This window comes from Bufo gargarizans, chromosome 9, assembly GCF_014858855.1.
Source record: "Bufo gargarizans isolate SCDJY-AF-19 chromosome 9, ASM1485885v1, whole genome shotgun sequence".
NCBI classification, from domain to species: Eukaryota; Metazoa; Chordata; class Amphibia; order Anura; family Bufonidae; genus Bufo; species Bufo gargarizans.
Window position 1 is genome coordinate 28,018,858 of NC_058088.1, and position 15,980 is coordinate 28,034,837.

Consider the following 15,980-nt stretch of genomic DNA (forward strand, 5'->3'; position numbering starts at 1 on the left):
TTCTCAGCAATGCGGGCACATATGAACATGGGACCAACACAGATGCCTTCAGCTGCCAAGTGCACATGTAACAGGTCAGCCAGCAGCGGGCCAGGGGGGGGAAAGGAGAGGGGTTTCATATGAAAAGCGATGAGGGGCCTGGGCACCGGCCGCATAAACGCCGCCCCCTGGCACCTTCAGAACCTAATTAACATATTGAATAAGAGTGTTTTTTAGCGAAAATAAGCGACGGACAGCTATGCGGTAAGTAGCATTCCAATATGGGGACTATAATGCAGATCATGGTGTTAGTGTTCTATAATGGTCAGTTTAGGTGAAAGACTCCCTTTAAGCCTGGGGTGTTCAGTAGATGTGCCCTGTAGACTAAATGCAGCCTACCCTGGAAACATAGCTGGGGCGATACTACCAGGGGCACATGCACCTGCCAACAAGACAATGCCCTGAACCCATTAACCAGACGGGTGCAGAACAATAGTTTGCACCATTACATACCATTGTGCAAAGAGCAACCTCTGTGTTCTCCCTGCCGAATACAAACTGCTGACGAGGCAGCAGGCGATACAGAAGAGGAGTATGACTTAAAGAACCTGCTGACTCCGATATTTCTCAAACGCTTAATCTCCAGTTCACTTTGATACCCTTGGACAGACTTTTTTTTTTTTTTTTTGCCCATTTAATGGGATTAAAATTAAACATCCCTTGGACAAGAAGTAAAAAATTCCTGGAGTGTCATTCCGTAAAAAGAGAACAAACACACTGAAATAAAAGCTTCACGATAATCGCCGCTCTCAGTGCAAGAATGGCGAGTCCGGTTAATAAATAACGAATAAGTGCTGGGTTTGATTTATAATTAATCAGCCCAGAACGAGGTCAGATCTGGTTTCAGAGGAATGTAATACTATAGGGCCAGGACGATGTAGCTCTGCGGGGCTGGGGTTACTCGCTTGGTGGCTGGTACTTGTCTAAGGAGCTCACACTGCACCATTGTTTTCAGTCAGTCGTGACAGACCCCATGTTATTTACCGCAGGAAAAACAGAGCGGTGCTTCTCCTGTACAGCATACGTGTTAAAGTGTATGGGCGACGCTGAAGTGATCAGAATGGAAAAGAATTGTCCCTGTAGACAAAAATCATTAGATGCCTGGTAAACTGGAAAGACCTGTACAGACACCATCAGAGCGCAGGGATTGCTAGGATCACAAATCTCTCCCCAATGTCACCATCTTGGGGGCATTTCTGCACAAAACCTTTTAGGCGAAATGCACACAATCAGGATTGCGTGCAGATTTTCCGTGCGGATTTGCATGTGAAAAAGCCGTACCATAGGTCATGTACATTGTATTCTATGAGAATTTGAAATTCTCAATGCACACAACGTGGATTATTTTCTGCCCGGATTTTGACCTGCAGTGCGGATTTTAAAATCCGCAGCATGTCAATTTATTTTATTTTTCCTGACCGGATTTTCTTCATACACTTCGTAAAATCCGGACCAAATCTGCACGCAAATCTGCACCAATTGATGCGGATTGACCGCACAGATTTGCCTGCGAAGACCTGCGGATTTCAGTGCAGATTCTCCGCACATGAATCCTGAACGTGTGCATGTACCCTTAGGCCACCTGCAGTGCACACAAGTGCAGGTGAACACATAAGATCCGCACTGATCTGTGCAGATTTATGTACGTTTCTGGAGCATATCCATACCAATCCTAATAGGGATTTTTGGTGCAGATTTGTTGCGGTTTTGCCGCAGATCTCACTCTTCAATTGAAAAGGGTGAAATCGTGAGATCTGCAGCTAAAACAGCAAACATAATTGACATGCTGCAGATTTTGAAATCCGCAATGCATGTCAGCAAAGTGTACACGAGATTTGTGTACAGCATTTTGCTGGTACTGTAATACGCAGCATTTTTCCCCCGCCTTTATTCCGCAACATGTGCAGGTGGCCTTAGGGTTCGGCTACGCTGCGATCTTAGCTGTGCGACGCCCAAGGATAACAGTGTAGCGCTACTAACATAGAAATTAACGGGGTGTGCTGCCTGACTCACACGCTTGCCACGACAGTAGAATCATAAGAAATCTAGCAGTGTTGGGATTTTTTGCAATTCTGGGGTCATGGCGAACATTTGTCGCACGGTGATCCCATTCATTTATAGGCTAGCACTGCGACCCTTGGGTGTGACATCTTGTAAAGCGACCAAAATCGCATTGTAGCCGAAGCCTTAAACAGATTTTCCAGGACACAGATATTGATGACCTATCCTCGGTATAGATTTGTGGGGTCCGTCTCGCAACACTACTACGATGAGCTGCTTCAGCAGCCGCTGTCACCGCACCAGAAACTATACACTGTATGGAGCAGGAGGCCGGCGGCGCTGTACACCGTGTAGGGGCTATGCCGGGGTACTGCAGCTCAGACTTAGTTAAAATGAAGCTTCCACTCTGTACACTGTATAGTTTCCAGTGCCGTGGCTGCAGGAAACAGGTTATCGTGGCGGTGCACCACTCCGGCACGGACACTACACAGCGTACAGAGCCTTCTGTTTCCGGCACTGCAGTAGCCCAAAACAGCTGATTGGTGGGAGTGCTGTGTGTCCGACTCCCACCGATCTGATACTGGTAACTAGGGATGAGCGAATCGACTTCGGATGAAACATCTGAAGTCAATTTGCATGAAACTTCATTCTAATACTGTACGGAGCAGGAGCGCCACACAGTATTAGAATGTATTGGCTCCAATGAGCTGAAGTTATTGCTTCGCGAAGTCTCGCAGGACTTCGCACAATAAAACTTTTAAAACTAATTTGTACTGTAAGAAACTATTTCTCGAAATCTGGTTCAGTTGCAAGGTACCACTTAGTACTGAACCCGAGTTCGGGAAATTGTTTTTTACAGTACAAATTAATTTATGAAGTTATTGCGCGAAGTTGCAATAACTTCAGCTCATCGGAGCCAATACATTCTAATACTGTATGCCGCTCCTGCTCCGTACAGTATTAGAACAACGTTTTATGTCAATCGACTTCGGATGTTTCATCCGAAGTCGATTCGCTCATCCCTACTGGTAGGTTAGTTGCAGCACTGACCCACTCATCTGAATGGGGCTTGCAGAAACCCATCAGCTGCAGAAACAACCCCATTTAGATGTAGGAAACAGATTTTCAGCAAGGAGAAAAACCCACTATGACATCCAATGCTGGGCAAAATAAGGTCCATCTTCCCAAATTATTTTGGTACCTTAACCTGGCTGGTTCACCTCCTGGCTTCACTGAGGTTACATAGGCCGGGTGTGTCATCCCAAGCCAACTCCAGGGCATCTGGCGCATGCGCAGGGTGGATATTGAGTTGAGGTCAATACACCTTGCTTCACTGCGCATGTGCTGGATGTGGTGGCGATGTACCCAGCTTGTGGGATGTCAACCAAGCCAAAAGGAGGACTTCTTACAGGTCAAGTTTTTTGTTTTTTTTCTGCATTATGCTGAATCTGTCATAATCCAAAAGGACATCAATATAAACCTTTCACCAGGATGGATAACAGGCTAGAGTTTAGATCCTCACGAAAAGTTCCCTTCAACAAAGTATTCCGTCCCAAGGTTAAATAGGAACTTGCTTTTCACCGAATACAACAAAGCAGAACTCTGTGGCAAATCTGTAAAATCTGCAATGCTGGTGAATCCGCAGCACAAAGGTGCCCACCAAATAAAATGAGACCAATCTAGTCCAAACCAACAATAATGTAATGTCTACGGGGCTTGCACACAGGCTGCTGTTAGGGAAAGCAAGAATCTGACTAGTTGGCTTTTCCAGTCCAAATCCCCCCCCCCCAGAAACAAGAGGTCGCTGCCAGCACTTACCCCAAAACAATTCAGAAATTAGGCAAATATAACAGTTACGGAAATAAGTAAGGGTTCACAGTCCTCACCATGTCTCCACGGGTCTTTGGGTTCTAGGGCACCAGATACAATGTCATCATCACTAGGAAACGTGACTCTCTTCGGCCCCTGTTTACTGCGACCATTCTCCTCTTCTGGGGCTCCTTCCTCTTTGGCCCCCTTTGTATCATTCCCTTGGTCCTCTCCTGCAGTGGCTGCAGGTCCCTCATCACAGTCAACCTTTGCTTCATCTGTAATATCCGGACTGGAAGAAGCCAATTCGGTCCTGTGAGGCAAGGCCTCCAAGTCCTGGCTGACTGGTAATGAGATGACGGAAGACAATTCCATGGTCTGTTCTTCCTGGGCACTACCCAGGGAACCTACAGCCCCCGAAGAACTTTCCACGTTTAGTTCCACCCTCGTCGTATCTACATTTGCTAAATCGTCTACACCATCAACCTGAGCGGGCTCCTCGCCCACGTCATCTGTGCCGTCTTCTTGTTTAGTGTTTTGGTTGGGACACTGCTCGTCACCTGTCCCCTCCTGTGTGTAAAATACGTCCCCATTGTCCTCTATTTCAGTATCCTCCTTCTGTATACGTGACCCCTCAGAGGGAAGGTTTGCACTTTCCAAGACTGCAGGCATCTCCATAGTAGCAGGTACTCTATCCAGCCATGGAAGCCATCGTTAGCTCACGCACCAGAAGTCTGTAATACATCAAAAACATCTTGTTGGTATCAATTGGTAAAGCAATGTAATAAAACTGATGGGATGGGTCTCCTGACACATCCCTTTTAGTAAATGCTTGCATTTCCCATAATATAGAAATCCCGGAACATTTTTCTCTTGACATTGTGTCATTCCTCTGTTATTCCTCCTTTTTACAAATTTATGAATAACCTGAATACTAGCTAAGTGTTACCATTCTCCCAGTCAAAGGTGTATCCTACAGTCTGCACTGATTGATCTGTACCAGATTATGTAAAGACCCCCCCCCCCCCCAACTGGTAACGCTCAGGTGTCAATTTATTCACAAACTTTAAAGAGGAATAACAGAGGAACAGCTTAATACAGGTCTAAGAAAAGATGCTCCAGACTTGTTATATTACAGGAAATAAAATGTACTTCTATGACAGACATATCAGAGCAGACAGGAACCCAGCATCAAGGAAACCGGACGAGTGCTGGATTATCCAGTATTCCCAACGACTGGGGGTCATTGAAAACAATACAAATCTCACTAGTAGCAGAACGCAGAGAAACTCCAGGAAGGAAGGCTGCAATAAAGGAAGAAAAGCCGCAATAAAACCATGTCTATAAAAGTATATTCACATGTGGCAGATTTGATGCACAAACTTCTGCGACTGTCCCCATTCATCGGAATGGAGCGTGCAGAAATCCATGCACTTGCTGCAGAAGCAACCTCAATCAGAAGTGACGGGGGGGGGGGGGGGGTTCTGCCAGGATATACTCTGGGACGGCTTCACACTCCGCCGATTTTGTTGCAGAGTTTTTCGCAAATGAAAATACTTTCTATTCCCCTGGATAGGGCTTGCAGAAATCCATCTGCTCGCCGCTCCACTCAAATGAAAGGAACTGAATTTCAGTTGCGGAAAATTCGTGTTAAGGCACCCTATCCGTGCGGCTGGCGCGACGGATACAGGCCCATTCAACTTGAATGAGTCCGTGATCCGTTCTCACCGGGAAAAAAAATGTTGTATTTAGAGAAACCCCCATGGAAGCACTCCATAGTGCTTCCGTGCCTCCGTTCCGCACCGGACCTTCCGGATTGCGGACCCATGGGGGTACATGCATACAGTAGTGTAGCTAATGGGGATTTTCCATGCCGATCTTGTACGGTTGCTGCTGTGTTTTCGTACCACACTCTGTTTGCGTTACTTGCGGATTTGCCCCAGGTCTCACCTTTCGCAGGGTGAAATCAGAACTGAAAATCCACACAGACAATTGACATGCGGCAAAGCTCAAAATCAGCACCGCAGGTCAATATCAGAGCAGAAAACTTCCGCATTGGGGCACTTAAGATTTTGAACATCTCATCCACTTAGCTGCTACTTTACTACACTGCAGATTTTCCGCATGTAATCTGCACCGTGTGCATGTACGCCTATACAGATTTTATATCGAACTCTCCCCAGTGCTCTAAATGTGTTCAATCAATAAAGGAACGTGCGCTCGCTCACCATGTAAGTCCCCATTGTCTCCAGCGCTGCTGTTCCGACCTCGCCTCTGGTCTGCAGCGGTGACATTGTCGTATACAGTACCGCCAAACAGGAGCTGCAGCGCTGGAGATGAAATGTTCTTTTTAACACATTTAGGCCTCATGCACACGACCGCTGTTTTGGTCCGCAGTTTTTGCGGCTTGGATGAGGACCCATTTACTTCAATAGTGCCACAAAAGATGCGAACAGCACTGTCCGCATCCGTTGCTCCGTAAAAAAAAAAAATTATATATATATATATATATATAACTAACCTGTCCTATTCTTGTCCGTTTTGCAGACAAGAATAGGCAGTTATATCAATGGCTGTCCGCGCCGTTCCGTAAATTCCGCAACGCACACGACGCCATGCGTGTTTTGTGGATACGCAATTTTCGGACCGCAAAACACACAACGGTCGTGTGCATGAGGCCTTAGGGGCACTGGGGAGGCTTCCATACACGTCAGACAATCCCTATAGAGTGTGTTCTCTCTGCTCAGGCTTCTCCTCGTGCTCCTGTGAAATTCCACACTACACTGTAGCTCTCCGCTGGGAACGAGCGCTGGATTATCAGATTTTCTGGATTAGTAGACGACCGATTAAATGAATGTCACTGTATTCCATCTGTAAAGTGCCTTGATAACAGCTGCGGTCTGCAGATACGTGCCCACAATGAAGTACAAGTATGACAGATTATTAAGTGTCAAGTAGTCTCACTTCTCCTAAAAGGAAAAAAAAAAAAACATTTCCACTAAATTAACAAAAAGTAGTCATACTCGTCAGTCAAGCTGTAAAACTTGCATTCAGGTTTTTCGTAGTCGCAGCCGTATGTGGAAACCCTGGGCGGCGGCCTATAAGCACAACTTTTGGGTATGTTCATACGATATTTTTTTGGGGCCAGATTTGCTGCAGAAAACCACGTCAACTCTGCGCTTTCTATGGGAGGCCGCGCGACAGTCCACGCAGCCGAGGATTTTTCCTGTGCGGTTTTCCGGACTGCTCCAAGACACCTCGGAAGGCCGCCGTGGGAGCCAGCTTGATTTTTAGTTCCACTCAATGCACCGTTTAAAAAAAAAACAAAAAAAAAAAAAAAAAAACTGCAGCGGTTTTTACCATGGGATAGGCAGCGGATTTTGCCGTGGTCACGAGATCCTACCCTCTCAGCCCCTCCCCAGGCAGAATACCATGCAAAAGTTTGGGAGAACGCGGCGCTACAGCTGTAAAAAATAAAAAAATTAAAAATTAAGTGCACACGTAGCGGAAATGCTGCCGATTGCCGATCTGTAAACTGAAAACCTGCAGCGGATTATGGTACCAGCCGTGGGGGATGAGGCTCAAGCCTAAGATGCTGAATTTTTCAATGCAGAAACTGACCTGTGGTGCGGTTTTTAAAATCTGCAGCATGACAAACTGAGGTTGCAGATTTTTTACCATGGACTTCAACTTTTTCAATATACTTTGCCAAAATTTCACAGCGCACACGCGAGCATCGTAGAGGCTTGTCTAGTTGATCCCGTTTTATAGGGAAAATTTCTAAATTTGAAAATCTTTACAGACTTTACTCTGCTCCCATCCTTATTACTGGTGTTGAGCGAACTTCTGTTTAAAGTTCAGATTATCGAAGAATCGCGTTATGGATTCTAAATTCCGTGGAAGAGGAATCCATAACGCGATTCTTCGATAACCCGAACTTTAGATGCCGAACTTAAAACATAAGTTCGCTCAACACTACTTATTACCAGTCTTGTGCACATCCGTAATGACATCATCCCTGCTGCCAGTGACTGGTGGCCCCATGTGCCGAGAAGATCTCCCTACACACACACACCATTCAATAGACCCCGCCATACAGAATCAACCAGAAGATACCTCCGTAAGAGAACGGAGGCCTACAGGGGTGCAGTAGAGGCCCCATCCAAAAACGTAACACGGCCGCGGGCACGTGGCCTTACTACGGGGAAGCCACTCATTCATTCATTTTGTTTTCAATAATCCTGGAAAAATAGTAAACAAAAAAAAAAAAGTTTAGGAATTAGGAATATAGGATCGGGATTTAATATGAATATCTACCTGGATGTCTGCAGCGATAAGTGGCGCCACAGCTATTTGGCCACGCTTATCTCTCCCTGCTCCCCAGATGGCTATATTTTGGGAACGGCGCTGGTCCTAGATATAAAGTCACGCGGTCACCGTCTGGACGAGCGGAGGCAAGTGGCAACCCCCAAGTTTGGAGACAAATTAAACTTAAAAAAAAATTAATAACAAAGGCGTAAAAACGGCGCCAGGTGTAGGAAAGAATGGCGCTATTTCTGGGACCTGACTGCCAGCGCCAGTTCACACCAGGCACTTTTTCACAGCGACTACGGCGCAGTATTCAGCATGACATCAGCCAGGCTGTCTCTTACGGTTACTGGCGGTCTCAGGCAATGTCCACCCACATGTCACCCCAGAAATGTCTACCTGGCAGTCTCATTACCTCTCAGTGCCTTCCTGTCGCCTGCAGCATGTCTACAGCGCACGGGAGCCGTGGTACTTTGCTTCTCAGTATTACATTAGCTCCTGCAAGTCTATGGGGCTTTGGTAGGTGTCAGTGACTGGACACAGAGCAGTCTCTCTCTCAGTGCAGGCTAGTCTCTTCACAGCCGTCTCTTCCCCCCAGGCCAGTGTCTCTGCTCCGCACAAGTCCTTGTTTGTCTCTCTGTCGTTCCAAGAATGTCTCTTGCTGTCTAAACTCAGTTTCCGGGTCACATGTCTCTGTCTCAGGTCTCTGCCAGGCTGCGACGCCAGAAAACAGCTGAGCCAATCAGCGCTCGCCGCGTCAGCAGCTACCATAGAGGCGGAGGAGGAGCGGAGAAGGCAGAAGGGACGTACCATAAAGATGGCAGGTGGAGAAGAGCGCCTACAGTGCAGTGGAGTTGGAGGGATTGGTTCAGAACTACAAATCCCAGCATGCAGTGTAGCACTGCAGAGCGGCTGTACATGCACAGATGCACCAGTATTCCCAGTATTAGGGATATAATGGAGACGATTTACCAATCCTATGGAAGGGGTAAACTAGACCTGCACCAGATCTATCACAGGAGTTCAGGCTGGATGAGAAATCTGATGCAAAAAGGCACTTTTCACTGACTCTATGCCAGCTATTGGTTTAGTCAGAGAGAATTTTTTGCCAGAATTGTGGTGCAATTTTGGCCCAAAATGGCACATATTAAGCCACACCCATTTTGAATTAAGCCACGCCCTTTCCTAATAAGCTGCGCCCCCTTTTGGGCTTGGTGTAAACAATTTCTCTAAACCTAAATGGAGCCACTTTTTTTTTTTTTTAAAGTAAAAATGTAATGTAAAAAAAATTATAAATTTTTAATTTTTTTCCATTTCCGGTATGCAGCACCTCTGCAGATCTATGCATCCCCATGATGACAAGCTACATACAAATGCCATGTACAAATTGTGGGTTTATCAGTTGAGCAAAATGATAAGAACATAACAAATCTGCAATAAAAATAAATAATAATAAAAAGAACATCGTAGGCATCGCTGCGTCCCAAACTGCAAAAACTTTTAAAATATAAACGGATTTATCCGATATGGTGAACGCCATAATGGACGGAAAAAAATAAAAACTGCCTATTTGCATTTTTTTTCGTCGCATCCACAAATAATTGAATAAAAAGTAATCAAAAAGTCCCGCACACTCCAAAATGGCATCAGTAAAAACTGCAGATTGTCCTGCAAACAAATGAGCCCTCGCAGAGCTCCGTAGACGTAATTATAAAAAAAGTTATGGGGTCAGAATATGCCGATGAAAAAATAATTCGATTTTCCAAAGTTTTTATTATTTTCAGTATTAAAGCACAAGAAAAACTATAGAAATGTATTGTAATCATACAGACCCGGAGAATGAAGTTAACAAAACCCATAAAACTATTGTTTTTTTACGTTTTTTTTTACCCCTTTTAGAAACATTTTCCAGCTTCCCATTAGGGTTTCTCTCAGAATTAACCCTATTAAACTGTCTGTCTTATGCTTATTGATGCGCCCCTTACTGCACAATTTTAACTTTGATGATATGAAAATTTGCCTCTACGTGCAGGGGGGAACGTTGCTCCTGCTCCTAGAGGCTCCGTTCTCCCACCTCATGTCACGCCCTGCCACCCTTGATTGACAGGACCAGCGTTCGTCTCCTCATGCCGGCCCTGTGTGCTGGGTAAACAGCACTGCGCAGGCACGAGATTTATCCAGCACACAGGGCCGGCAGGAGGAGAGGAACGCTGGCCCTGTCAATCAAGGACGGCAGGGCGTGACATGAGGTGGGAGAACGGAGCCTCTAGGAGCAGGAGCAATGCAACCCCCCCCCCCCCCCCCTCCACGTAGAGGCAAATTTTCATATCATCAAAGTTAAAATTGTGCAGTAAAGGGGGCATCAATAAGCATAAGAATAGTATAGTTAGGACTCCTTCACACGGGCGCCGCGTGTGAGGGACGGATAGGATGCATCGCGGGAAAATCATGCGATTTTGCCTGCGAGTAGGGTGAGTATTGTATGCGATTGCATTGCATTCTTCAGTTTTTTTGGCACGAGTGCAATGCATTTTGCACGTGCGTGAGAAAAAACTGAATGTGGTACCCAAACCCGGACTTCTTTACTGAAGTTTGGGTTAGGTATTCTGTAGATTTTTATATTTTTACCTTATAACATGGTTATAAGGGAAAATAATAGCATTCTTAATACAGAATGCTAAGTGAATTAGTGATGGAGGGGTTAAAAAAATATATGGTGATGGGCCATGTGATGGACCATGTGATGAGCGCAGTGACGTCACCAAAGGTCCTTTTCTTCCAGGTCCTCAAAGAAGAAGAAAGAAGACAAGCCGGGTTGCGCGAACAAGTGGATGAGGTGAGTTTATTATTATTTTTTTTAACCCCTCCAGTGCTATTGTACTATGCATTCTGTATTCAGAATGCTATTATTTTCCCTTATAACCATGTTATAAGGGAAAATATAAAAATCGACAGAATACCTAACCCAAACCCGAACTTCAGTGAAGACGCCCGGGTTCGGGTCTGGGTACCACATTAAGTTTTTTCTCACGCACATGCAAAATGCATTGCACTTGCGCCAAAAAAAACTGAGGAACGCAACGCAATCGCATACAATACTCACCCCACTCGCAGGCAAAAATCGCACGATTTTCCCGCCAAGCACCCGCATCCTATCCGGCCCTCACATGCGATGCCTGTGTGAAAGAGTCCTTAGGGTCTGCTAACATTAGCACATTGCTAATGTCAGACAGTTTAGTAGGGTTAATTCTGGTGACAGAAAACCCTTTAACGTTGTATACAATACAACGGGGGTTTTCCAAGTGTTTTTTTTATTTATTTTTTACTGATGACCTATCCTCTGGATCAGGGATGCTCAACCTGTGGCCCTCCAGCTGTTGTAAAACTACAACTCCCACCATGCCCTGCTGTAGGCTGATAGCTGTAGACTGTCTGGGAATGCTGGGAGTTGTAGTTTTGCAATAGCTGGAGGGCTGCAGGTTGAGCATGCCTGCTCTGGATAGATTATCAGTATCCGATTGGACTCCTGCCGATCAGCTTTTTGAGAAGACATGGGTGCTCCTGTGAGTGCGGCAGCCTTCTCTCTGCACACCAAGCATAGCGCCAAACATAATATAGTGGCTGTACTTGGTATTGCAGCCCAGTCCCATTTACTTCAATGGAGCTGAGCTGCACCTAGGCCATGTGACCGATGAACATGACGTCACTGGCCTAGGAAAAGCTGGAGAAGGCCGTGATGCCACTGCAAGGGCAGGTGCCTTCTCGTGCAAGGCAAGAGCTTTTTTGTTTTTACACTGCTAGGCGAGGCTTCCGCCTAGCAGTGTATTCGGTGACATCTCCGGCTCTGATTGGTGGGCGTTTTACAGGCTAGGGCAGCGCTAAAGCCTGCCGAAATAGTGCCAGTGACGTCATCAGTCTTACTGCTGGGCTGAAGCCTCCGCCTAGCAGTCCCTATGAAGAGCCTAGTACGTCACCGGATCTCCTGAAAATGCCTTTTGCCTGCGCGATTCAGCACAGGGCAAAGGGGAGCATCAGAGCATAAAATGCTCCGATGCTCATATCAGGGGGGCTTCTTAGGTGAAAATGTGGGTATGTCTGGGTTCAGAAAAGGGACAACCCCTTTAATGCCTCCATTAGTGCCCCCAGACAGCGGCTTACATAGAGACGTAAGGGCCCCATAGCAAGGATCAAACCAGGCCCCCCCCCACAGGACAGAAGAGTTTCTGCCTAAAACCTTTTCAATGACCCTTGGGACATTTTTCCACTGCCTCACTGAGTCCTGACCAAGTTTTCACCCCCAGTCGAAGAGGGGATGATCCCAACTAAGACTGGGCCCCCTCTTGCCCTGGGCCCCATAGCAGTCCCATGGTCTGCCACTATGGTAGTTATGCCCCTGCCCCGAGAATTGATAATGCCACCATTAGTGCCCCCCGGTAATAGTAATGCCCCCATTAGTACCCCCCAAAATTAATAATGCCTCATTAGTTCTCCCAGTAATAGTAATGCTTCCATTAGTGCCCCCCAGAATTAATAATGCCTCCATTATTACCCCCAGTAATAGTAATGCCTCCATTAGTGCCCCCCCAGAATTAATAATGCCTCCATTATTACCCCCAGTAAAAGTAATGCCTCCATTAGTGCCCCCCAAATGAATAATGCTCCAATTAGAGCTCCCCAGAATTAATAATGCCCCCATTAGCGCCCCCAGAATGAATAGTGCCTTCATTAGTGCCCCCAGTAATAGTAATGCCTCCATTAGTGCTGCCTGGTAATATTAATGCCACCATTAGTGCCCCCCAATAATATAAATGCCCCAGTTAGTGCCCCCAAAATGAATAATGCCCCTATTAGTGCCCCCAGTAATAATGTCCTGCCCAGCAGGGTTAGAAAATGATTATAGATTACTGTTGCCACATTCAGGGTATTCTAGGGGTTGTTCACTGTGGTTATAGCACAATCTAGTGGTGTTAAACTGTATTACACTATATATTACAAAGACTACTGCATTGTCGGTTTGTGCAAGGCATCTTGGGAAATGCTTTGCATTGTGGGAAGAAGAAGTCTCCAGGACACATCACAGACCTGTCCTATGCATATCTCCTTCTTAAACTGCATGGTGTCATAGGCCCAATGTTAATATATTAAATTAAGTAAACTCTTAACTTATTAAATAAAGAATAACAAATTAATTTATTATTTAATTATTTATTATTTGTATAATGGTAGCATATGGCCGCCGCGCTAACATGTTACCAGTATAATTAAAACCAATAAAACAGAATTAATTAAAACTGAAACAACCTTTCAAATAGTCCGCTCAATTATGATAGCAACGCGACATGAATGATTTATAAGGGGAGGGATTTCAGATGTGTGCTACTTACGTCAATGCGCCAGTAACGGATTTTACTTTCTTTTAAAGGTGCCAAGCCGTTAGATCGACCTCCAATCAAGATGTTCGACACGGTCTCCTGCCTTTCCAGAAGTTTCTTGGAATATACCACAGTCACCTTTATAGAGGTAAGATATATTTTACTGTGTATATTTATGTGCCATGACACCATGGCTCCCGTTTTGTTTACACAATTTGGTTCGCTCCATTATCCTTGTAAAAGCATTAGTGTCCCCAGTAGTGCCCCCCAGTAATAGTAATGCCCCCATTAGTGCCCCTAGTACAGCCCCCAGTAATAGTAATGCCCACAGTAGTACCCCCCAGAATTACTAATGCCCCCAGTAGTGCCCCCTACTATTAATAATGCCCCTCCTCTATTTGATCCTGCCGCTGTGAACACTCGCCACTCACTGGAAGCTCAGCACAGGACCTGCGCTCCAGCGTGATGACGTCTTGCAGGTAGGGTGGCCAGAGGTCCGGTTTTAGGCCGGACAGTCCGGTTTTCAGACTCCCTGTCCTCCGTCTGGTGCAGGGCCTGGACGGACGCAGGGATGTCCTCCTTTTCAGTAGCTCACGCTCAGACAGCAGCACAAACTTACTCACTAACAGACTTCTCTCACCCCCAGTCAGTCACTAGAGCCGGCAGACAGGGGAGAGAAGCACACCGGCTGCCCCCAAGTTCTTCCTCTACCTCTGCCGGCGATGAGGCGTTGCTTAATGGAGCGGGGGCGTGGCTTAACAGAGCATGGTCAAGATGGGGTGTGGTCTAGAAGTTTGGGGGAGTGGCCGGTGAGGTCTGGCTTTCTGGGATGAAGCCAGTGGCCACCCTACTTGAAGGTCTGTCCTGAGCTTCCAGTCAGCAGCGAGTGTTCACCGCGGTGAGCAAATGGAGGAGGTGTGTTCTTTTTTTTTTTTTCTTTTTCTAACACAAAGGGGGGGGGTGGCGTTAAAGGCTGTTCTAATGAGCACCCCACAATGGAAGCGCTCATTAGTAACATCCTGTATAGAAACATACTGGCAATTATTATTATGAGAAATGACCAGCAGGGGGCGGCACTAAATGCCCTTCTTGGCCGGTGAGATGCTAATGATACTGATGACTTAGGCCTTATGCACACGACCGTTGTTTGGGTTCGCATCCGAGCCGCCGTTTTGGCGGTTCGGATGCGGACCCATTCATTTCAATGGGGCCGCAAAAGAGGCAGACAGCACTCCGCGTGCTGTCCGGATCCGTCGCTCCATTCGCGGCCCCACTACAGACAAGAATAGGCATTTATATTGCCGGCGCCCGTTCTGTTTTTTGCGGATCCGCGCTTTGCGGACTGCAAAAAACGGTACGGTCGTGTGCATGAGGCCTTATCCAGACTTTAAAAACCCCTTTAAGCACCTTTACTAAAAAGTTTCTGTACTTTTGTATATAGGCTTCATCTAAAGCTAGGAGAGGGAGACATATTTTAAACACAAAATACGTTTTTTATTCTTGCTACTATAGTGACATCATACATTACGCATATTATGCAGGAGGAATTTGAAGATATTTAAGAGATAAATACTATTGGGGGGCATTTATCAAATTGGTGTAAAGGAAAACTGACCTAATTGCCAATAGCAACCAATGAAATTCCACCTTTGATTTTCCAAAGGAGCTCTGAAAAATGAAAGGTGGAATCTGATTGGTTGCTATGAGCAACTAGGCCAGTTTTCCTTTACTCCAGTTTTGACAACTCTCCCCTTAGGTGCTGAACAAACTTCCTTAAAGAGGTTGTCTAGGATTATAAAAGTAAAGGCCTGTCTTCAGGATAGGTTGGTCGGTCATCACTATCGGACACCCTGCACCCTCGCCAGTCTGGTGTTCTGCAGTAATTCCACTAAAGCCCCATTCACATGTCCGCAATTTCGTTCCGCATTTTGCGGAACGGAATTGCGGACCCATTAATTTCTATAGTTCCGGGTCCGCATTTCCGTTCCCGAAAAAAATAAAACATGTCCTATTCTTGTCTGCAATTGCGGACAAGAATAGGCATATTCTATTAGTGCCGGCAATGTGCGGTCCACAAAATGCGGAACGCACATTGCCGGTGTCCGTGGTTTGCGGATCCATGGATCCGCAAAACACGCTATGGACGTGTGAATGGACCCTTAAATCCTGGACCAACCCCTTTAAACATAGCATAAAAAAATAGGAATAAATGGATTTTTCCCAATTCCCAACAGTTTTCTCTAAAAAGACCAACACAATTGACCTCTGCTCCCATTTTCAAACAATAAAAAGCTCCATATGGCCCGGCCCTAATCCTCGCCCATGTCATGCCCACAATTTTAGACCTAGCGTGAACGGGGCAAAGTCGCCATCTGCACCTGAAATACGCCTAATTTAGGTGTATTTCAGCTTAATCCACCCCTGAGGAGATCTCTGGATCCATGTGAGGCA

At 46.0% G+C, this 15,980-nt stretch overlaps 1 protein-coding gene across 1 annotated transcript in view; it reads right to left on the bottom strand.

Annotated features, from left to right (window-relative positions):
* PPP1R37 (protein phosphatase 1 regulatory subunit 37) overlaps positions 1 to 8,833 on the bottom strand; it is a 59,782-nt gene extending 50,949 nt beyond the window's left edge. Inside the window, exons 1-2 of the mRNA XM_044305345.1 lie at positions 8,573 to 8,833; positions 3,927 to 4,583 (exon numbers count right to left, since the gene is read on the bottom strand). Coding sequence (XP_044161280.1) covers positions 3,927 to 4,527 — 601 coding nt within the window. The 5' untranslated portion in view covers positions 4,528 to 4,583; positions 8,573 to 8,833. The remainder of the gene's footprint in view (positions 1 to 3,926; positions 4,584 to 8,572) is intronic.
* Between the last annotated feature and the right edge of the window lie 7,147 nt (positions 8,834 to 15,980).